The 22,855-nt window shown below is 48.9% G+C and overlaps 1 protein-coding gene across 2 annotated transcripts in view; it reads right to left on the bottom strand.

The window, feature by feature from the left end:
• Positions 1–22,855, bottom strand: part of LOC135396740 (1-phosphatidylinositol 4,5-bisphosphate phosphodiesterase classes I and II-like) — a 175,727-nt gene that overhangs the window by 40,606 nt on the left and 112,266 nt on the right. For both annotated transcript variants that reach the window (XM_064627881.1, XM_064627882.1), the window contains exon 3: positions 7,201–7,269. In XM_064627881.1, coding sequence (XP_064483951.1) covers positions 7,201–7,269 — 69 coding nt within the window. The remainder of the gene's footprint in view (positions 1–7,200; positions 7,270–22,855) is intronic.

Raw genomic sequence — 22,855 nt, 5'->3', positions numbered from 1 at the left:
CAGCTCCTTACATCAGAAAAGCTTGGCGACCGCCGCCCCACTCAGCTCTTACGCCGGATGCGTGAGCTCGCTGGCAACCCCACCGCCGAGGACACCCTCCTCCGCGAGCTTTTCCTGCAGCGACTGCCTCACAACATCCGAGTGATCCTCGCCTCGACCGAGCATGCCTCCCTCGAGGACCAAGCGAAGATGGCAGATGGCATTTTGGACCTCGCAGGTCACCGGTACCGGGCGCTGTTGCGAATCTTTGTCCGACCACCGCCGCATCTTCTGCCGATCCCACTATCGCCATGCTAACGGCCTCTCTCCACGAACTCCAGAGCACTGTTGCCGTTTTGGCGGAACGTGTGGCCGCCATCCAACCTCCCCGAGGTCCCCGCCGCAACGCTTTTCGTCGGCGGCGTACCCCATCCCGCAGACGCTCCCGCTCGCCTTCGCCAGCGTTCTGCTGGTATCATCACACCTTCGATGACTCGGCCCGCAACTGCCAGCCCCCTTGTTCCTGGTCGGGAAACGACACCCCCACCCAGTAGCGGCTGGCACGGCTGGGGGAACTAGCAGCCGCCTCTTTTTCGTCACTGACCGCACCTCCGGTTGTCGATTCCTGGTCGACACTGGAGCCGCAGTCAGCATCCTTCCCTCCAACCCTGCTGAGAAGAGGCACCGCAGAGCCGACTATACCCTTCAGGCGGTCAACAAGTCCAAAATTGCCACCTATGGCCATAGATCCGCCACGTTGAACCTTGGGCTGCGTCGCGCCTTCCGATGGGTCTTCGCCGTGGCGGAGCTTCCTTACGCAATCCTAGGGGCCGACTTTCTTACGCACTTCGACCTGATGGTGGACATGCGTCGCTCACGTTTGGTAGACAATACCACTTCCCTACACGTCTGCGGTGTTCCATCATCCGTCACCGCCATTTCGCCCACAAGACTTCCCGATTCCCCCGTGTACGCCAACCTGCTCTGGGAGTTTGAATCAATCACGAGGCCGACTCATTCCGACTGTCCACCCAAGCATGCAGTCACTCACCACATCGTGACCCGCGGCCCTCCCGTGAACGCTCGTCCTCGACGCCTTGCTCCTGAACGCCTCCGCATCGCCAAGCACGAATTTGACCATATGCTGCAGCTCGGTATCATCCGCCCCTCGTCAAGTCCTTGGGCGTCTGCTCTCTATATGGTCCCGAAGAATACACCCGGTGACTGGTGCCCCTGTGGCGATTATAGGTTATATATTTGCTGTTGTCTGTGGCGATATAGGTTATATTATTGGTTCTTCGAACCGTCTCATCCACACGCCACTAACTGGTCACATTTCCAAAGACTCCTTCTGCTCGGCAAGACCACAGCTGTACTGCAGACGCCGTATTGCGAAGCACATCCCTCCGGCACACACACGCGCCTCACAGCTTCATCAACCATCACTTCAGCCCGATGCTCACCGCACCCCGGCGCTCCTTCACTGCCGGCCGCGACACCCGAGCTTCGCGCTCACCTGCCGGTCGCGGCAGCCGACGCCACGGCACGCTTCAGCCGGCGTCTCGGCGTCTCTCAACGGCTCCCACAGCCTCACCCTCTCCTCCTCTGGGACTCTCAGAGCTTCGGCTCCCGTGCCGGTAGCGGCACCCCAGGACCTCCACTTCCCCAGCGCCTCACTCTTTTCCTCGCTTTTCTCGGGCTACCGGATCTGATTACTCATCAGCTGTGATGCTTCGCCACCGTCTGCCGTGCCGTCATCCTGTTCAACCGTGCATGCTAACCACGGTCGCCCTCGCTGCCCTCCTCCAGTGAAGTCGCGGACATCATCTGCTTTATCGCCGCTCCGCGTCTGAGGGGGGGGGGGGGGAGTGATGTAGCGGCCGGTGGACAACGACGAAGATGGCCACGCGCCTGGAGCACCTGCCTCAGTTCCACCGGCGCGGCCATGGAGATAGGCCACCATCATCGCCTCTCCGTGGCATACCATCATCGCCGGTCGGGGCTCATGTTGAGGAATACCATCGTCCTCTACAAACCATTTGTTTAAGTATGGAATTGAGGGGGTCCAGACCCCTGGACCCCCCTAGATCCGCGCGTGCCCCTTGGGTGAAAATCCTGCTCAAATCCCTAGTCGACACTATTAGGGATTTTATCAGCACCCCCCCGCACAGCCCCACACACCTCAGAGTCCCTAAGATCTTACAATACCCCCCCCCCCCCGAGAAGCCAGCAGATACGGGTGTTAACAACGCCCTCTACGGGATTCCAGTATCCCCTGGGGTGAAAATTCTGCTCAAATTCCTGGTAGACACTATTAGGGATTTTACCAGCACCCCCTCCCCCCACACACACACCTCAAACAGCCCCAAGATCTTACGACGCCCTCGAAGAAAGAAATCCCGAACCAGCTGATTGGGTGTCAACGGCCCCTACGGAATTCCAATATCCCGTGGGGCGAAAATCCTGCTCAAAACCCTGGTCGGCAGTATTAGGGATTTTCCCAGCACAACCCCACACACCCCAAACAGTCCCAAAGATCTTACGACACCCCCCGAAGAAAGAAATCCCGAAGAAGCAGCTGATACGTGGTAACGCCCCCTACGAAATTCCGATATCCCCTGGGGTGAAGAACCTGCTCAAATCCCTGGTCAGCACTATTAGGGATTTTCCCAGCACAACCCCACACACCCCAAACAGTCCCAAAGATCTTACGACACCCCTGAAGAAATCCTGAAGAACCAGCTGATACGGGTGTTAACGCCCCCTACGGAGTTCCAATAACCCTGGAGTGAAAATCCTGCTCAAATCCGTGTCCCAGACACACTCCCACATACCACTAACATCTCCAGAAGACCTTGCAACACACCCCAAAGCAAAATGACAAGAATTGTTCGAACAACAACTTTATTGTGAGATGATGAATGGGGAGTTTCATCGACAGGGGCGATACTCTACACCATTGCTAGTGGTGGTGTGGGGGATGAAATAATGAGCCCCCTCACAATAAGGATCGAAGTCCTATGGTATACAGAAAGGTCAAGAGAGCGTTAAGGACGGAGCGTGGTGTGCAGGATGTGGCCAGGGACCAAGCAATTTTGTGAGAGAGAGGCGACGAGAGTCCAGCTCGTTAAGGGATCCGGAGAGTACGGTTCGGGAAGGTTGATAGTGTGGGCAATGGAGAAGAATGTGCTCTAGATCTTCTACAGCACCGAAGTGACAGCTTTGGAGACTCAACTTGTCTCATTCGGTAATGCCACTGCGCTGAAGCCAAATCGAGGCGCATTCGATGAACTAATGCGGCATCTTCACGAGAGGTATGTCGAGGCATGCGGAAAGCGAGCGCTGGATCAACTCTGCTTAACATAGCCAGGGGGAGAATGTCAGCGGTCCATTGGCGGGAAGCCAGGGGACTCACGGGGCGTCGAAGTACGGAACGACGATTTCCTCTCAGCAGCGCAATACGCGTCCGTCTCCGAGACGAGAGAGCTGCTTCTGTGGCGCTGTCGGCCTGTTCATTCCCTTCGACACCGCAGTGGGCTGGAACCCACTGAAGAACCAGCCTGGGCCATGCTTCGTAGACAAGGTTGTAAGCCATTAACATATCCATCGTCATCGGTGCGGATGAGTGTCGGATGGCAGAATTTTCAATTGCTTGCAGTGAACACGACCCATTCCGCAGGGTAAAATCAACAATGTGCTGCAGAAAGAAAAGTATGGCATTGAGTTCCGTAGCTGTGGATAAGGTTTGATGCGAAAGGCGACGTCTTTCCACTACGCCTTCGGATGGGCAGATGAATGCCGATGCGGAGTTGCCATTTCAAGATGCGCCATCGGTGTATGCTGCGGAGGTAGAAGACTTCACGTCTACCAGAGCATAGCAAGAATTGTTCGAAAATTTACAAACAAGATAAAGAAAACTATATTCGCTGCCACAGAAAGCAAATACCTCTCATGCGTTCGTGCTTACGTAGTAGGTCCACCCCCTGTCCCCCACTCCTTTCTGCAGTCCTCTCTCCATCTGTCCACATCTGTACGCCGTTTATTGCCACAGTTCATACGTGGCGCTAACACACAAAAAGGAAAAAAAGAGAAAACATAGTAGGTCCCAGCAGGGGCGGATTTAAGAGTCTGTCATGGGAGGGGGGTGGCGGTCTTAAGGAAATTTTGCGGCTTTTGAAACTTTGCGGCACAGCATCATCCAGGAGGTAGGGTTTTTACATAGGGAACACAGCCGTATGGGGGGGGGGGGCGGTCGCCCCCCCCCTAAAATCCGCCCCTGGGTCCCAGTGCGTAAGAACGTCCTTCTCTACCCTTTCTGTGTTGATCTATCAATTTGCGTCCATTCTACTGGGTGTTTCAAAAAGGGACTTCTGAGCTTTGTAAGCGTGCAGAAATTTGCTCAACAGACTTATGATGACATTGGTTTATGATTCGGAAGGGAAAAGACGAGCAAATAAAGTGGCAAACGTCATGGCGTGGTGCCATAACACAAGTGCGGTACTCATCCATATACTTGGTGAATGGAACAGTGCAATGAAGGCAATATTGTTCCCAAGGCTTTATGTTCGGCGTTAACAGCCCCATATACGGGGGGAACGGCTCGCGTTGCCCGTGCACTAGCCTCAAACTCCCATATTACGCACGAATGACATCGTACTCAAGGGCTTCTTTCGTTTGTTTCCCTGCAAGAGTCAAACGTTACCGTTTATAGCGGGTCCACATTTCCACGAACAGCTGTCCCGCCCTCATCGAATGCTCCTACGAAAGTTTATCAAATACCCACGCCACTCTTCGAAGGACGGACGATCGCAGCGGCACCACGCTAAGCTAAGCCTAATGAGCGCTGCTATGATGCAAGCGTTGGGCGCGCTCACGGATAATTAAATCATGTTCCGCAAACAGCAGAAGCAACGCAAAGGAAAGATAACCATACAGCCACCATCCGGTGAGCGAGAGAAAAAAAGAGAGAGAGAGAGAGAAAAGAAGAAGGTAACCGAGCAAGAAGAATTAAACGATTTTGCGATTAACTCAAACAGGAAGGCCCCAAAGGCAACGTCCGTGTACACTCTACCGCGTTTGGGCTAACCGCCTGCGCTGCCTTGGGTCATTAGACAGAAAAATAAGCACGCGAACGAACCGCGGTTACTTTCTAATAATAGTAATGGCACCGAAGGCTCCATCTTTGCTTCCGTTAACACGGGCAGACTGCAAGATGCGCTCGCCCACATAACTAGTGGTCAGAAAACGGCTGACGTGCACCACTGGCATTCGCCATCACGGTTCTTCGTGGTTGGTCTTGGCGAGTCACTATGGAATAAATTTCGTGTTTTCAGAATCCAACCGAATTTATGTCATTCCAAGCGACGTGTTATCCAAAAATGCTGTCTCTGAGTGTGACATTGCTCCCGTACAACTGAAAAGCTACAGTCACACAGGTACATATACCTCCGCCAGTGGAGAATGTGGTCTGCACAAGGGTGGGAGCATGACCTACTCGATTATAGAGATCATGCCATAATCGGAAACTCCTATGCAGGCCCCAGGTTCAGATTCACATTCGCATAATCCCTTTCGAAACAGGGCAGATGTCCCCCCCCCCCCCCCGCAGAAAAAGAAAAAGAAAGAAAGGACGGATACTACAATCGAAGATCTAGACAAATTGTCTAGAAAGCTGGGAAAAATAATAGATAAAAAAGGATAACTCATCCGATGGGTCGCTCGTGGGGTGTCACTAGTGTCACTGGCATCGCTGGGATCTTGTTGGCTCTGGCTGGCTTGGCTGTTCTTGCCGCAAAAACACCACTTGGGTTGGCCGCGGGATTTGGTATTGGCTCTTTTGGTATACAGGAGTCGTGTGCTGTTTCGGTTTCTAATGTCCGCTGAGGCACGGTCCCTCGATCGCTGGCCGTGGCTGAGGCATGGCTATTTGTGCCTTCTTTGTTAGTGCCCCTTTTAGTGGCCTTTTCCCATGTTATAGTAGGCGTCGTTTTGTTTCTGCGATTGTCTCCTTGCTTGTGTTGTCGAATCCGAGGGCGGCGGTAATCGTTTTTTGTAGTGGTGGCACATGTAGTGCAGGGCGTGGTGCAGGGCATGATAGTAAGACATGTTTGATATCTCCAATTTCATCGGTGTCGCAAAGGGGACACGTTGGGGAGTCTCTCCCAAACAGTTCAAATATTCGTTTCCTGGCCCCAGGTTCAGGTTCAGGCTCGCCTAATCCCTTTTACAACAGGGCAGACATCCACAAAAGGAGTCACAGGCACCCATCCGCGCTATCCGCTAGGAGCGCTATGCATCGGCCCGTGAGATCTCCATCATGATTGGCTAATGGAAATTTGAATTTTGAACCTGCTGATGCGGACCGTAAGTTCCAATGAAAACCCGTAGAATGATGATGGTAATCAGTTTACAACTTTAGCAAGAACGCATCTCCCGTGGGACGGGCACGGCTTGTACAAAAATCCTAAGGTAAGCTGAAGTGCAAGGTATTATAGCAATTGAGGAAGCGTCGGCAGTCAAATTTAAAAATTAGGAATTTTATTTAATTAATGAGCGTATGCAAACGATCGAGCCGTTCCACTGCTCATTTCTTGGTCGGTATCTCAGGTATGCTCACTGAAAAGAAGGCTTTTCGATAGCTCCACCCGTTTACGAATTATTCTACCAAAGGACCTTCGTGAAACAGCCGGTATACGTGATGGGATTCATTCATTATATGATGGCTCTATCAGATGAACGCTGGAAAGCTGTGAGCTGAACTAACGCGGTTAGTTCCGGCAAATGAGTGTAAGATTTTCTTCGCCAAATCAAAAGCTTATTTATAGTGACTCTAGTAGGCATGCGCGAATAGTTAATTTGAAACCATATCTCAGGGATGCTCACTGAAAAGAAAGCTTTTCGATAGCTCCACCCGTTTACGAAGTATTCGGGACCTTCGTGGAACAGATAACATGACATTTTATTTGTTTGGGTCCTCCTGCTATTCAAGCTTCTGTTTTTTTGCAACAAAATATAAATACCCGGATTCGGGCATTTATCTTTTAGTTCAAGATATTAGTGCCGAATAACTCCGCTTTTTCGAAACCAAACAGAAGCCGATAAACAGCCCCAGGATTTTCAGTCAAATAAATACCGAAAACGAGAAATCCGAAATATTCTAGCACACACGTGCTGCGATGATTTTGTGCGTACGGAATCACGCTGATGGCCTCTTTGACTTACCTTGGGAGTCTTGGCATATTTTCCAGTCCGCGTATCGCGGATGCTGGAGATTTCGAGAAACTCGGTCTCCTGAAAAGGGAGAAAGAAAAAGCGAGACATTAGAAATGAATGAAGAACAAACGATTGAGGGACAGGCGGCAAATTCTTTCGGGCGAATGCTTCGCGCTCACTCGTTTTGCTTCTTCCTCAAAATCAGAAAGGACTGCATGCCGTACGCGTCTCGGGACAGAACTTTAAACGACGTCTGTCGAGATTCGAGATACGAGGAACAAAAATTCCGGTCCTGTGCAGTTCGTTTTACTTTTTGCGCAAATTCAACCCTTTCTTCCGCCTTGTATAACCTTTTTTATATAACCCCTGCGTTTCACCCAAGGGAGATATAGTCTTCCGTCTGGTCGTCGTGGCTCCCCGTCTCTGCATATGAGCGACCATCTTGTGTATATGTTACAGGTAACATAAAGAATCAGGCATTTCGTTAAATGACTGAACGATTCCAGGCATTTATGAAATGCCGGGTTCGGCCAGGCATTTAACGAAATGCCTAAAAAAAGCCAGGCATTTCGTTAAATGCCTAGAGAAGCGGTCGAGGCATTTGTCCTGTTCGCGTCGGGGATTTAGGAAAATGCCGGAATGTGCCAGTCGTCAGGTCGAACCAAGTAGACTTTTTTTTTTTTTCCTTTCCTTGTCCGAAACGGAAAGGTGGACGGTGCGTATAGCAAGAAGAGCACTCAGTCTTTCGGCGGTCGTGGCACCAGCAGCAGTTCTACACTTTGCACGCCGTAGGAATTCGGTCCTAATTTTGAGGCGACTCATTTTTCTATTTCACCACGTTACCACCACAAATGGGGTAGGGTATCGCTCCCTGGCGATGAAACTCTCCACTCAGCATCATTCAAAAAAATTAGTTGTTGTTTTTATTGATACTATATTATGTATGTGACATACCGATATTCAACAAGAGTTATCAAGAAAGAAGAAGTATAGAAGTGGACACAGTTCGTGTACTACTTGAGATTATCATTGTTCAACTACATGTTATATTAGGAGTGTGGCAGGTGCCTGATTGTTTGCGACAAATCGTTTATGGGGTGTAGTTCCGTATCGGGACCACTCGTCCTTAAAAATCAGTGAAAGTGTTTGGAAGACAAATATTGCACAGAAGTGAAAGAAGGTCATGTGCGGAATCTAAAAATATAAGAATTATAAAATTCTGTGGAGTAGAACTTTTTTAATATGCATTTCAACAACCCCATGCACTTCTAGCGCAGGAGAAACACGGGAATGCTAAGCCTAACGGATTCGAAACTTGCCAACTTGGCCTTGCCTACTTGTTGCCAGCAACAGGTAGGGTCGTTGAATGGGGCTAAATCACCTCACTTTTGTAAGTTTGGGTCAGTTTAGGTTAGACAGATGGGGGGGTGTCTCCCCCCCCCAGCACGCACTAGGCGGTGCGGGCGTGGAGACTGTACGTGCCTCGGGTTAGATCAGAAGGTCCTCAGTAAAGATGGCGGATCGCCTTGAAGAAACGGGCGATTAAATTTCAATTTTATACGTTTCACGCAATATACGAGGGTCATTCCTGTTTAATTTCGTTACTAATTAGTTCATCTTTTACGCAAAAGCGTTTGATTTTTGTTTTTATTCTTTTTTCCTTAAAAAAAGCCAGTGGTCCCAATCATAGATTGAGAAGTTACCCGTCAAAAAGAACTCGTTACAAGTTAAGTTACCGTGTGCAAAATGTAACTAAGTTAATAACGAAGTTCTTCAGCCTGAAATGTAACTCGCAGTTACTGAGTTACTTAAAAAGAGAACGAGTTACTCCCAAGTAACTTCGGACACAAAATAGCATTACGCAGGTGCAGCACGCGTGAGCAGTTGGGGTAGGCCTTGAGTTGCCTGCGGAGGGGTGCAACACGCTTAGATCGTTCTCGTTTATGTCCAACAATAGACCTCTCCCTGTTTGTAAACAAATGACGCCATAGTGTTCGACAGCGCCAAAATTGGGTAGAATAGAACTACGCTCGAAGCTAGAGGTGAACAAGGTCGCGCCTGAAAGCCACGGTCTTGAGGGGACTCGACCCTCGGTTCTGCTTTTCAATGGGAGGCAGCGAACAAGTGCCCGTTCGTGGAACCCAGCCCTCTCCCCCCGATTTGTTTCGGTTTCAGTGTGTCTAGCAATGTCAAGATGACGTTTCTCTTGTAGAGGTCTATTCGAACGCTTTGCACCTTACTCCCTGTGGGCGCACAACGGTTCAGCTTCATTTCAATGGAAGCGGTTCTTACTTCCTGAATAAATTACTGTAATTGATTGAATATCACGTTTTATGGCAAAAAAATGCCATGAAGGAACCGGAGAGAAACCAAGAAAAATATGTGGACGTAAGTGAAAAGCGAGTTAAAAGTAACTTGGAACTTAACTTAAGTTGCTTTGGCCAAGTTATCTGGAAAAGGAACGAGTTCCTCTGAAAGTTACCACGGCGCAAAAGTACCGAGTTAAGTTACAAGTTACCAAAAAAAGGAACTTAGTTACAGTAACGAGTTACCTCGAACTCTGGTCCCAATACAGAACTACAGGGTGTTACCCTATAGAAGTCTACCCGTGCCGCCATGCCGTACTCGGCAATTACTCAATGCAGGTGGCACATTGTGCGGTCTTCATATAAAGCTCATAAGGACATTTAATATTGGTAAATTTCGAAGTGATTGAGTGCCGCAGCACGAAGTTATAACTCAAAACGTGCAATTCCCGTAGTCAAAACAATCAAGATGGCGGCGTTGAGAAGAGCAGTTGACATGCTGCTCCCCAGACGGCGACATGTCGCATATCCTGCCAGCCGGATGGAACTGCAGTTTTCATTTCGCTTTCGTGTAACTGTCGTATTTTGCTCAGAAGTAAGCAACGTGAGGAACGAAAATGCCAACGTACTCAGCAGACGACACCCAAAAGAGATGTCTGCTTACTGAAAGGCAGTGAAATAACATAACGCGGGGACGTCTCTGCCTGGATGGACGGATTGCCAGAGCGACACGTCGCCGTCTGGGGAGCTGTGTCACAACTGCGATGCACAACACCGCCATCTTGGCTGTTTTGACTTCGGGAACCTCACGTTTTGCGCTATAACTCTGCGTTACGGTGCTCAATCACTTCGATATTTACCATGATGGAATGTCCTTATGAGTTTTACACGTAGGCAACACATCGTCATCGTACCACCTGCATTGAGTAATTGGCGAGCACGGCATGCCGGCGCGGGTAGACTTTTATAGGGTAACACCCTGTACATCCCGTTCATGGTACACGGACTTAGGAAAATTAGCGACAATGTTCACCGGTTACATTACACTCCTACATTACACTCCTAGAGCAGGAACCTCAAATTCAAATCGAGTCGCGACCCGCAATGACCTTGGACCACACCATTGAGGGCGGCAACAGAAAATAAATCGCCGGAGCTACCATAAAATATCCTAAAATGCGTTACAATAAAAACGTACACAAAGGAGAGGAGCGCCGTAGATATTTGGCGCCGAAGGGTGTGTGCAAAATTCATTTCTGAAAAACGCCATCTGACACAGCAAGTGAAATAAATGAGCTGCCTTTCCAATCCGGGTATTGAAAATATGAAAAACGATTCGATAAAAATGCGTAATTTGTCACAAACGGTTATGAAAATGCTCAGGAGCACTGAGGCTATCTCCTATCTCACTGTATTGTTGCCTTTGCTTACAGTTTGAACTCAGACAAAGAAGTGGAAAAATATGAAAGAAAGAGCAGGCTGACTTCATTGACACTGGGTGGTTCTGGGTTTGCTATTTCAGTATGACTCCCGAACAATTAAAAAACTCTGGCCCTTGTACATAACTGTTCCGTCTCCATTTTTTTCTTTTCTACCTCCTCTTGTTCCTTACTAATAAACCATTACCCGCGAAATGTCATCATGGCGTTGGAGATAGACTGAAACCGAAACAAATCGGAAGGGGAGGGCTGGGTTCCACGAATGGGCACTTGTTCGCAGCCTCCTATATTGAAAGAAAAGTAGGGCCGAAGGTCGCGTCCCTTTCAGGGACCATCGTAATCCCCTCAAGACCGTGGCTTTCGGGCGCGACCTTGTTCGTCCCTAGCGTAGTTCAAGTCGAACGTAGTTCAAGTCTACCAAATTGGTGGCGCTGTCGAACACTATGACGCCATTTGTTTACAAACAGGGAGCGGCGGGAACGACGGGAACAGCGCTTATTGCCCATGTGCCGCTGTACTGTTTGTTCTATCTTTGAGGTTCTATGTTTTGCAGGTGTCCAGATAAAAAATCGCAAAGTCCCCTCATTTGCTAAAAAAAATGCACTTTTTCTGCGCGTAACTGCTTTTCGGCAAATACCTGCGGGTTAACATGGGTGGCATCGTAATGTTCGTGTCCACAAGGTGTGAATTTAGAAGCTGCGCATTTCATGCAGGATGGATGAGATCATATGTCCATAAAGCAGTGAAACATAATCCACTTTCCGAGTAGTTATTGGAGATCGACAGAAGTGAAGAAAGCGCCTCTTTCCGTCGCTCCTGTTGTCTTCATGCCACTTCGTCTAGGCAGAACACATTCTATTCCTGCTGTGTGCGAGAACACAAAAACCTCAGTGCTCCTTTGTAAGGGCGTGCAAAGAACAGAGCGCATAGCGCAGACCGTGTGTTCTGTGCTGAGTACGGTGGTAAGCACTGCAGTGGTAAGAACTACGAAGCAAGAGCTTCCCAGTAGCAAAGTGGGTGTTTACTACAACGAGACACACAAAGAGTGGATGCGATGGTGTCGGTGGCGTAGTTAAGTACAATGCCACACTGTACAAACTGAGATGTACGGCAAATAAGATAATTCGAAATGCGAAGCTGCCCAATATTCAGGATCCTCATTTCCCGGCGCAAGGCATCGCAAACTATCGTACAACCAAAAAACGAGAATGGGAACACTTCAGCGCGTTCCTGGAATACAGTCCTCGCATGTGTGGGGAAAGCAGGATGAACAGGTAATAATAATAATAATGTGAATAATGTGTGATGTGTATACGGCAAAAACTTTGAAGAGTGCATGGAGTAAAGTAGCCTTCCACTGTTAGACTTTGTCCCTGTTTCTGTTTGTCATCAATTAAGGATCGTACGTGCTTTCAATTCGTGTTTTGCGCGTATGCCAACGTTCGTGCCGACCTACGGAGCTCGATCCTGTCTTTATAGATTAATATTTGAACTTTGTTTCGTAATAATCCTTATAAACCAGAACTTGAGTATCTCAAATATACAATGAAACCTTCCTATGTTGGACACCCGCGGTGCAGCCGAAGTGTGTCCTACTTATAGAGGTGTCCGAGTTACAGAATATGAGGGAAACAAAAAATGGAAAAAATCACAGCTGTGTTGCCAGGAATATCCCCCTTCAATTCATGGTCCTTAGTTGTACCTGGTGGTAGTGGTACCTCTACCCTTTCTTCACTGATAATTATTACTGATTTTGGTAGATTCAATTCCGTTCTGATTCCACTCAATGGCACTACCTCTGGAGCTTTTCGAGCAGCGAGGACTTGTCTCTGAAGCGTCAGCCCGCTTTTCATTGCTTTGGTGCAGTGCGCGTTCAAAGGCTCTAGACAAACCGAAAACAAGTACTCACACAAAGAATTACAATGTAGACTGACAGCACTTGTTTTTGGACTCGAAAAACTACAACAAAAAAATGCTAAGACCAGAATAGGGGAAACAAGGGGCGAAAGTCAAGGCCACTGGCTCATTTTGGGTCTTTTTGATGCAAAGATGGGCCGAGATTGAGGTAATTTGGCAAGGGTTTTGTCCGACGTAACAGGGAAAACCCTGTCCTACTTCCGGGATAGGGAGGCGTCCGACATAGAGACTTTCGTCCCCATGTAGTTTCAATGGGAGCCTGCCCGTGCAACGAAATCTTGTCCGACATAGGGAGTTGTCCGAGGTAAGGAGGTGTCCGACTTTGGAGGTTTTACTGTAATATGAATCCACGAACGGACGAAACTCCGCTGTCCGTCCCCGCTGAGCCCGTCACGAACCGGCCACGCAGGTGTGCGCAGAAAGCCCGAAAATGAACTTCAGACATTTCTGAAGTGAAATTTTTCTCACTACGCTATGTGAGCTTGTTATGAAGAATATGTGTGAGGAATATGAACCACGTCACGAGTAGGCGAATAAAAAAAATACTCAACCGAAGTTGAGCGATTTTGCGTTACCACCCCTCACTGAACGCGCGGTAGGAAGTATGTCCGAGCTTTTCCAACAATATATCTTATACGAATGGAAAGAGCGTTTAAAGACGAACAGAACGATGTCACCCATGTTAACACGCTGGTGTTTGCAGAAAAGCAGTTACGCGCCGAAAAAGTGAAAATTTTTGCAGATGAGGCGACAGTGCGATTTTTTATCTGGACACCTGCAAAACCCAGCACCTCAAAGATAGAGCAACCAGTAAAGCAGCACATGGGCAATAAGCGTGGAAAAAATTAACTGCATCGCCTTAATGGCTACGAAGATACCACAGGCCTGAAAATTGCGAGGAAGCGCAGTGCTCCAAATGGTCAGTCTTGAACATTATTTTTTTTAAATCAGCTATAAGATATTTTCAGCTATTTCCTCCGCCAATATACTTCCTAAGCACTAGGCTTCAATATATATTGGAACGAACAAAATCTGAGAGGTCGACCGCACCACCCTGTCCGATTCTGTCTGAAATCACCCTTCTTCTAGAAGCTGGTAAACATGTGAGAATTAAGATGAGCCCACGTTAATCCTCACATTAGTTACAGTGTAATAGCCCTGTCACACGGCAAATTGAATGGCATTCGCACTGAATGACATTCGTCCCGTGTCACACGGTGAAGCCAAATGGCAATACATGGGAGGGGCATTCGCCCAGCGAATGAGTTCGAGGAGCTCCTTCGCTTTTCCCTCTCGCACGCACTGCGTACCCTCGTCAGTAGTGAGATAGCAAAATCAACCACGATAAACCGTTTCTAGAAATCAAACAGGACACGTTGTAGTCCAATATTTTATCACAAATTTAATAACTTTTGACACGAACGAAGGAAGGCTAACAGTGTTTTTCAGATAACTATATACCCTCGTCCCCAGTCGCCATGTTGCCAAGTGTGGTCCAAAAAATAGGCTTCTTACTTGTCTTGGCTTGTGATACTTAAGTCATCTGAGCGTCGTCCAAAACGCAACTATTTTGCGAAATAACTTAACGTTTCGGATAGTTTTTCGTGCCATGCGGTTCAGCACCTTGCAATGTACCTTGAGAAGTTGTCACTTGTCACGTTATACGCTTGGTGGCGCTACGCGCATATTCAGTGTACTGATTCAATGGTCATTCGTTTCAATGATCACTGAAGACTGCCCGTGCGACAGGGATATTAGAAACCACTTAAAAAGGCAAAATTAATCCATAAACCAACCACTGTGGCGTCGCTCATAGTTCTCCCACAACGTAAGCCGCGGATTATCATTTAACAGAACGCTGTAAGGCGTAAGTGGAAGCTGTTCGACACATATGGAGTCATTCTGCACTGCGAATGGCATGTGTCATTCCATTACGACACCTTTCTGTGTCGAGAGACTTCCGACGGACAGAACTATATGGCCTGCAGCGGGATCCGGCTCGCCATCAGTGGGCCGTTCGCGACATGCAATCGTTAATTATTTACTCGCGATGCGTGTCGCGATATGTGATCGGAATGAAATGGTTCAATTGTGATGACGTAACATGTACGTACTAGGAAGCTCCCAAATGTGTTACCACAGTGATAAATAAAGACGGATCTTTATGTTCCCATTCGCAACAATACGTTGCTCCTACCAGTTACGCATACCTGAAGCATATCGATGCTCCGTTGTACATCCCGCTTGCATTTACAGTTCCTGAGCGTTTCATATATTGTGCAACTATAATCAGATTCGTCCCCAAAATAACACCCATTTTGAATGTAAAAGAAAGGCGACATATTTGCAGCTCTTGTAGTCATTGAATGGCGTTCAGTTATCGTAGCTTTTCTTTAGGAAGATATTCTCCCTCAAAATAACGGTCTATATACCGGGTATAAATAAAATCTACGGTCGTACATGTTCTTAGGATTCTTAGGAGTAGCCGTCAGTCCAGCGTTGCCACACTCGTCGGAGGAAAAGTATGAAGACCGCTTCACCAAAAAGTATGGAGATTTCCCGAAAAATCTGTAGACGGCAGTAAAACGTACAATTTGCTTAATTAACGTCGATTTTAGACCACGATTTTGTGCGTTTTATCGTCCGATATTTTGTATTTCGCCTTTTGCATGAAAAGAACGGCAATATGTGATGGAAAAGTTATTGGGGAGCTGAGCAGAATGGATTGGCTCTCCCGGGTTCGAATCCTGGCGCCAGCTGTGCCATGTGGGAAGAACCAAGCAACAAGCTGGCAGGCAAACCGCTCTCCAATAGCACACCTCCACCTGTTCGTCGGTGCACATCCCCCTTGCATTTACACTTCCTGAGCGTTTCAGATATTGCGTAACTAATCAGATTCGTCCGCAAAATAACACCCATTTTGAATACAAAGGAAAGGTCGGTGCCAATGCACCGGCGTCGGCGCGAGAGCTATTTGCTTCCAGTGGAGGCAGCAAGAATTAGAAAAAATCAAGCACCATCATCAGACAAATCAATACATAAGCGACCCATCGCGTGATTAGGTACGAACAGCTTCCATGCCACGGAGATACAAAACAGCAAAGATTATACTGACAGTAATTTTTTAACACGCACACCATGAAGCAAACATGAAATTAAAAGTTGGTTGTTTTTCCACCCGAGAGTGGCGCATCGTGAATCGTGCTTCTCGTCACAACTTTTTTAACGATTGTCCAAATATCTGACAACATAGCGTAAACGCAGACTAGCTGGTGCATGAAATCCACGATGAAACAAGCCTAAGCATAGGAACATATAGCGACATACACAACGATCGTTGTGTGATGTGTTTGTGTATTTTGTGTAGTCCATGATCAGGCTTGTTTCATAATGGAGTCAAAAGTATGTAGATCTCCAAACAAATCTGTAGATGTGGCAACACATGGCCGTCACCGAGAACAGCGAAATTTCGTGTCAACACCTTTCTCCCTACTGGAGAGTAATATTACTCTCCGGCAGGGAGAAAGGTGTTATGCTACTCCCTTGAGGGAGTGAGGAGACACCCTTTTTGAGAGTAATTGTACTCTCCAAAAGGGTTTTATATATGTGGCAAGGAAAGGAGTTAAAGTACACCCCTTTTTTTAAGAGTGTAGTCAATGTGAATGGTTGCGACACAGAGGCACTGTGAGGCCGACAACGGTGAGCCCTTTCATCATCACCACCACCACCACACAGGCACTACCTACTATCGGCGCAGTGTACTGTGAAGTGATTATCGGAAGTCGCATGTGATGAAGATTACGGACTGATACGCCGGACTGCAGGTGTTGAAACGTCCCGTTGTGTTGCCTTTATATTATTTTTTTCGTTTTCTCAGGGAGACCTGTTAGCGGGGGCGGGGGGAGGGGGGGGGGTGCTCGGGATTCATTCGGAGCTCGGCCCTTGATCTCGACGGAGGTGTCAGTTCGGTTGGCGCAAGCACTGGTTCGTGCTGTATTGTGTGTCTACGGAGTTCGAGACTGCGGAGGGCGTAGGTGTTCGTTTGGATACTTCTTTTGCACGGTGATAATCTTATGACTGGTTGTTAGTCGCATGGCTGCGCCTGTGTTCTCTGGGGTTGCGGCTGTTGCTGGCGGGTTGGAATAGGGCCACGTAGGGAACTGGGGTAGCAATTCCCACAAACTGGCGCCCAACGTGGTGGTTTCGACCCGTCGTGCTGATTCCCCGGGGAGCTCGGCATAGTTTTAGGTAGTGTGTGTTTTCCTGTTTTCTTTCCCGTTTTTTCTTTCTCCTTTCTGCCACCGTATGCGCATTCAGCGGGGGCAAGGGCCATGCCGACAAGGGGAAGCCCAACCACGGAGAAAGTGACGAGGATGAATCTGCGCCAGTGACGGAGGACCCCCTTCGGCAGGTAACGTCCCTCTGTACGCTATATAGTCGCAGCAGCTTGTTAGCAGCACGCCCAGCCGTCCCTGGATACCCCGCAGCGTCTGAGCTTACCGATTCGACATCTTCGGGCTACAGCGAGCCCAAGTCAGCGGAAGACTTCCTCAGTCCTCACCGACTTGGACGCTTACCAAACAACCGTCAGAGCTACCGACGAGGTCGTCCGCCTGCGTAGAGTACGTCCTGCAGCCCTGGTAGGGTCAGCTGCTCTATGGCGTAGGCTTCAGTCCCCATTTGTTTCTACGACAGAATTCTTGCTGCTGTTTCGGGAGGCGTTCCTTCCCCCTGACTACGGAATGCGCATGCGCGAGGAGCTTGCAGCGCGAACGGAGCATAGTTAGGAGAGCCTTTTGCTATATACGTTCCGGAAATCCAAGAGTTGTACCGGAGAGCTGACCCCTTCTCGGACGAAAAGTGGTGGTGACGAAAACCGGCTTGCCGTTGTTGGCCTCGCTTATGTGGGCAGCGTCACGACTGTAGCCAGGACGAGGTGAGACGATGTGATAACAGATAAAGGAATGATGACGGCCGAAAGTTAAGATCTGGGGCAGTCACTGCCAGAATTGGTGGGAAGTCCGCGAGCAGTACCCATAGTCTTCCCGGACGAAAACGAGAAGGTGGCACGCGTTATCCAACAATGGCCGCCCTCGGTGGCTCAGTCGGTAGCGTGTCCGCCTGCTGATCCCAAGATCGCGGGTTCAAACCCGGCTGAGGACGGTGGCAACTTGGTGGAAGTGTGCAAGTTGCTCAGACACGCCGTCTTCTGCGAGGAACGTTAAATGTCGTGTGGCGTGTGTCGAGATTTCGGTGCACGTTAAAAGAACACTCAGGTGCGCAAAATTAATCCACAGACCAGACCAATGTGGCGTCGCTCATGATCGCAGTTGTCTTGCGACGTAAAGCCCCGAATTATTATTATTATCCGCCAATGCCACTCTCTGTTCAAGCCATATTTATGTGGTCAAAGTTTTTCTTCCCTCAAAGATTTAGCCAAGGAAGCTTGCAGCATCCTGGCCGACCTCTTGGCTGAATTGCGGTGCCGTCCACCACCTAGGCCGGAGGAAACTCTGGACCCCAGTACTGCATGGGACGTGCTGACACCGGTACAGGCCCCGGAGCTAACTCGGAGCTGCAGCCCCGTTGGCCCGCAGGCACGAGTACCGCCATCCGTAGGACCCGCTGGGTCCTTCTGCGCACGAGCAAAGGAACCGAGCGAGGCTTGTTGAGGATACTTCAAGCTCAAGACAAACCGATAATGGACATCGTGGAACACCGGAGAACGGATGCAACGTTCGGTCTGAGGGAACAACCCCGCCGAGACCCAACGGGATCAACATCGGGAGACCGCCACGTTACTGCAGATGCTGCGAGCACGGACACAGCCGGCAGGATTGTTGCCCGCACCGGTACCTTGGCCACCCCCGGACAAACCCCCCAGAAAAACCGTCATGTCATCGACATGGCCGGCATCTTGCCAGCGTCCAGTGACTTCTTACAGGTCGCACACACTCTGAAGCCAGTCACGTCGTCACCGCTGTTGGGAAACGCCGCCCGCAACACTTCGCACTGCCTGCTGCTCACTGGCTTCAAGTCGAATTCGAACCAGATGCGATCACATACGCTACAAGCGTGCCCGAACTCGTTCTGGGTGAAAGTCTTCTCGAAGTACATGTCCGCAGCTTGCCAACGATCGTCGTTAGGTACGGAGCGGACAGCGGTGCTTAATCCAGGAGCCTCTACTTGCATGGCAACTGCGCGACCCTTCCTTTGTGGACGCGTCGACTCAGAAGTGGACGGAGCTAGCCTGCAGTCTTATTCTTTGCTGCTTCCTGTTCGGCTTTCTTTCTCACACAATAGAGCCGGCAACGCTCAGCATTGCTCATAGCCGGAACCATTCTACAGGGTGGGTGCACTAAGAGGTCAGTCACATTTTCACGCGTGACGCTATACCTACTTGACAGACAGACTTCCGCTACCACACAGTAAATAATTTGTGCCAGAGAAACGGACGAAAAATCGTGGTTACCAGGCACTGCGTAACAAAATAAATACGACCACGCGAACTTTCATCTTCATGCATTTCCTATGCGCTATACCGATGTAAACACGGTGGTCTGCCAATGGTTGTGTGCAGCTTCTGCCTAGGGACGCTAGCGACGTGGAAACCGAAACAAACTCATGTCGGCTAGCGCCCCTAGGCGGATGCTATACACAACCATCGGCAGACCACCGTGTTTACATCGGTATAGCGCATAGCAAATGCATGAAGACGAAAGTTTGCGTGGTCGGTTTATTTTGTTACACAATGCTTGGTAACCACGACTTTTTCGTCGGTTTCTCTGGCATAATTTTTTTTTTTACTTTGAAGCAGCTGAAGTCTGTGCATCAAATAGGTATCGCATCACGCGCGAAAATGTGACTGACCTTTCAGAGCACCCACCCTGTATTTCTCAAAGCACGATGCCTTTTATTAGCCACAAACTCAGGCATTTCGAACTGATGCCCTAGATGCCTTCACAGATGAGTCCTGCACTTTACTTCAGATCATCTCAAATTGTAGCCTGTAGTGCTGCGCTCAGAAAGACGACAGGGTGAATCACCCTGTCGACAGCCAACTTCAAACGTGTACCGCGCCCGAGGGGAGCTCAGAAGAAGGTCGAAACCCGTTTCGTTATCGCTTTGAACCTTCCAGCGATCAGAGATTACGAGGCCAAGGGGGTGGTCACAGCTTATGGTCAAAAGGTCCAACGGGTCAAAAGATCCAAAAAGTCACGTGAAAGGAGAATCAAAAGCTCCAAAGCGTCCTAAGCTCCAACCGTGTCAAGAGATCCATCGGGATCAAAAGATTCAATCCACAGATATAACTAGAGCATAAAGCATCAGATTATCCAGCCGAGTCACACGCTGCGAATCTGTCCAGATGGTCGATGAGAAATTATTTAGTGATAGCGATGGGCACAACGGAAGAAGGCCTATTTTATTTTTAAACTTGGGCATTTTCTCAGTTGAGCATGTTCAGTACAGTTTCCAAAAACAGGAGCGGCGCCTGTTACCATTATCAGTGAAGTGGCCGCCAAGAGTGGGCGGCAGGAAGTTTCCTGAAACGACGATGACGGGTGCAACCACAGCACTATCAAAACACGTGGTTCAATGGGCAGTTGTGACCCTTGTCTACAGTGCGGACAACCGCCCCAACTCATCATCATCTCTATGTACGAGGGTAGTTCTATAAGTTTCCGGCCCGACCAACTTTTAATAGTCATAGAGACGAAACAAGTGTATCACTTTTCGACATAGTCACCCTTAACTTCGATGCACTTTTGACACCTTTCAACCAGCATTCTTATACCCTTGAAAAAATAGTCCGAAGTTTTGTCCGCAAAATGCTGGAAAGCTGCCTCTTGCACCCTTGCACCTCACTATCGTTTTGAAATCTCCGTCCTCTGAGATCCCTCTTCAAGTTTGAGAACAGGAAGTAGTCACCCGGTACCAAGTCTGGACTGTAGGGTGGGTGGTGGATTTCTTCGAAGCCGCACTCCTTCAGTGCAGCCTTGGCAACAGAAGCCGTGTGGACAGGGGCATTGTCCTGGAGCAACCGGACACCTCGACTCAACTTGCTGCGCCTCTTTTCCTTGATGGCGTCTCGCAGTTGGTGCAGGAGTGAAGCATAATAAGTCGCATTCACTGTGTGTTCCTCTCTTTGAAGTCGATGAGGAGGATCCCGTGACAATCCCAAAATATTGTTGCCATGATCTTCTTTGTGGATTGTGTGACCTTGGCTTTTCTTGGGGGTGCTTCTCCTGGTTTGCGCCATTCCATCGACTCCTTTTTCGAAATGGGATCATAGTAGAGCACCATACCACAGCACCCAGCATTACCACCGCAGCATTAGCAGAACGCATTGTTCATCGGGCAGTTGTAACATTTGCAAAGGATGAGTTGCATACTTCGACATTTTGTAGTCTTCTGTTGCATCAGTAAATTTGTGGCCAGTGACCGTTAGCAGTTTAGGAGATAAATGAACCTGTTTCTGAGAAGAAGGACGCCAAATGCAGAGGGAGGTTGTACAAGGAGGTTGTACAGGAAGGTATAAAACGGAAGCAGAAAAACACCGAAAACACAGTAGAGCCAAGCTGGTAGAGTTCGTGCTCAGTGCTTCTGAAAGCTCGCACGGCTGGGTTTGCCCCAATGGGCGTCCATTTCGCGGCCCCAACGTTTGTCCTATCAAGTCATCGCTTCAAACATAAAGTCATTCGTATCGCAGTAAACGATGGCCCAACGCGGTGTTGAAATTCACATTCAAGTCCACAAACAAAGAAGAACCCAAATATCCAGTATTACAGGTATGTGTGACTCATGCTTCGAATTTCTGAGAGCATTGTTTTATTCGATAGTTGCAGTAATCAGAGTTTAAACGCCGGTTCGAGTCCTCGTTTTGGAATACAAGTCGACGTCCCGTTTGGCTGACCTTTCCTCCCTTTTTTTTTTCTTTCCTTTTCGTCTAATAAATATATCCCCCCCCCCCCAAATACCAGCGAGAGAAACTAACGTAATACTAACGCAATAAATTTTTGGGAACTGGTATTTACTGGTGCATGCATCACCCTTTATAGTTACTGTCTTTATCTCCATTTAATGGATAATTGGGGGTTTACGTCGCGAGACAACTATGATCATGAGCGACACCACAGCGGTCGGTCTGTGCATTAATGGAGCGTTTTCACAACGGCTTCTACGCATGCGCATGACCTTGAGGCGCCGGAGAGGGTTATCTTCGTCTTCATTAGATGGCGCAGTATAGGGAGACGACGACAGAAGTGGGGACAAGTGGGGAGACTGCACGAACGGTGCGAGCTCGTCGGTCCCACTCCGCACCGGTTTTGGTCCTTCGCGCTACCCACGTGGATTTGTTTTGACGCGCTCCGAGCGTGGTTCGCTGGAGAGCCGCTAGGATACTACGCGTATGTGAAAAAGGTCCATTGTGGCCAACTGAGCACTGCTTTTAATAAAACCACTTTATTTGCTTGCGTACAAGATGCTACCGCTTAAGAAAATTAGGCAGTGGAACCAACGAACGCGTTTTTTTCTCTCCCTCACCTCCCGTCACGTTGCAAAACGGCGTCTTGACGACAGACCACCCACCAACACCGCACAGCTGCAACCCTGCAGAGGAGGTCCATGTGGCGCTAGTCCTTGCAAATCGTTACATGTACGAGGTCCGAACAGACGTGCGAGCAAGTAGGAAGAGGCCACGGGACGCATTCGACGAAGCAGTCTTTGCTATGCAGGAGATGTTTCAAGATGAGGTCAAGAACATTCGGTACTGGTTCAGTATGACATTAAGCGCCACATAAACACTAGTGGTTCACGAGGGATAACCTCATATCAGCGCAAAACGTCAAAAGATCCACTGTTGGACATTTTGACTCGTTTGGTCTTTTGGTGCTTTTGACTTGGAATCGGGCACGGTTGTGTGCCCCACCCCTTGGCCTCGTAATCTCTGATCGGCAGCTTTCGTGTCGCTTGGCTTTCCAGGATGCCGCTCTACCTCGGTAC

Source organism: Ornithodoros turicata, chromosome 6, assembly GCF_037126465.1.
Source record: "Ornithodoros turicata isolate Travis chromosome 6, ASM3712646v1, whole genome shotgun sequence".
In the NCBI taxonomy this organism is placed as follows: domain Eukaryota; kingdom Metazoa; phylum Arthropoda; class Arachnida; order Ixodida; family Argasidae; genus Ornithodoros; species Ornithodoros turicata.
Note: the sequence above shows the minus strand (reverse complement) of the source record. Positions and strands in the feature narration are given on the sequence as shown.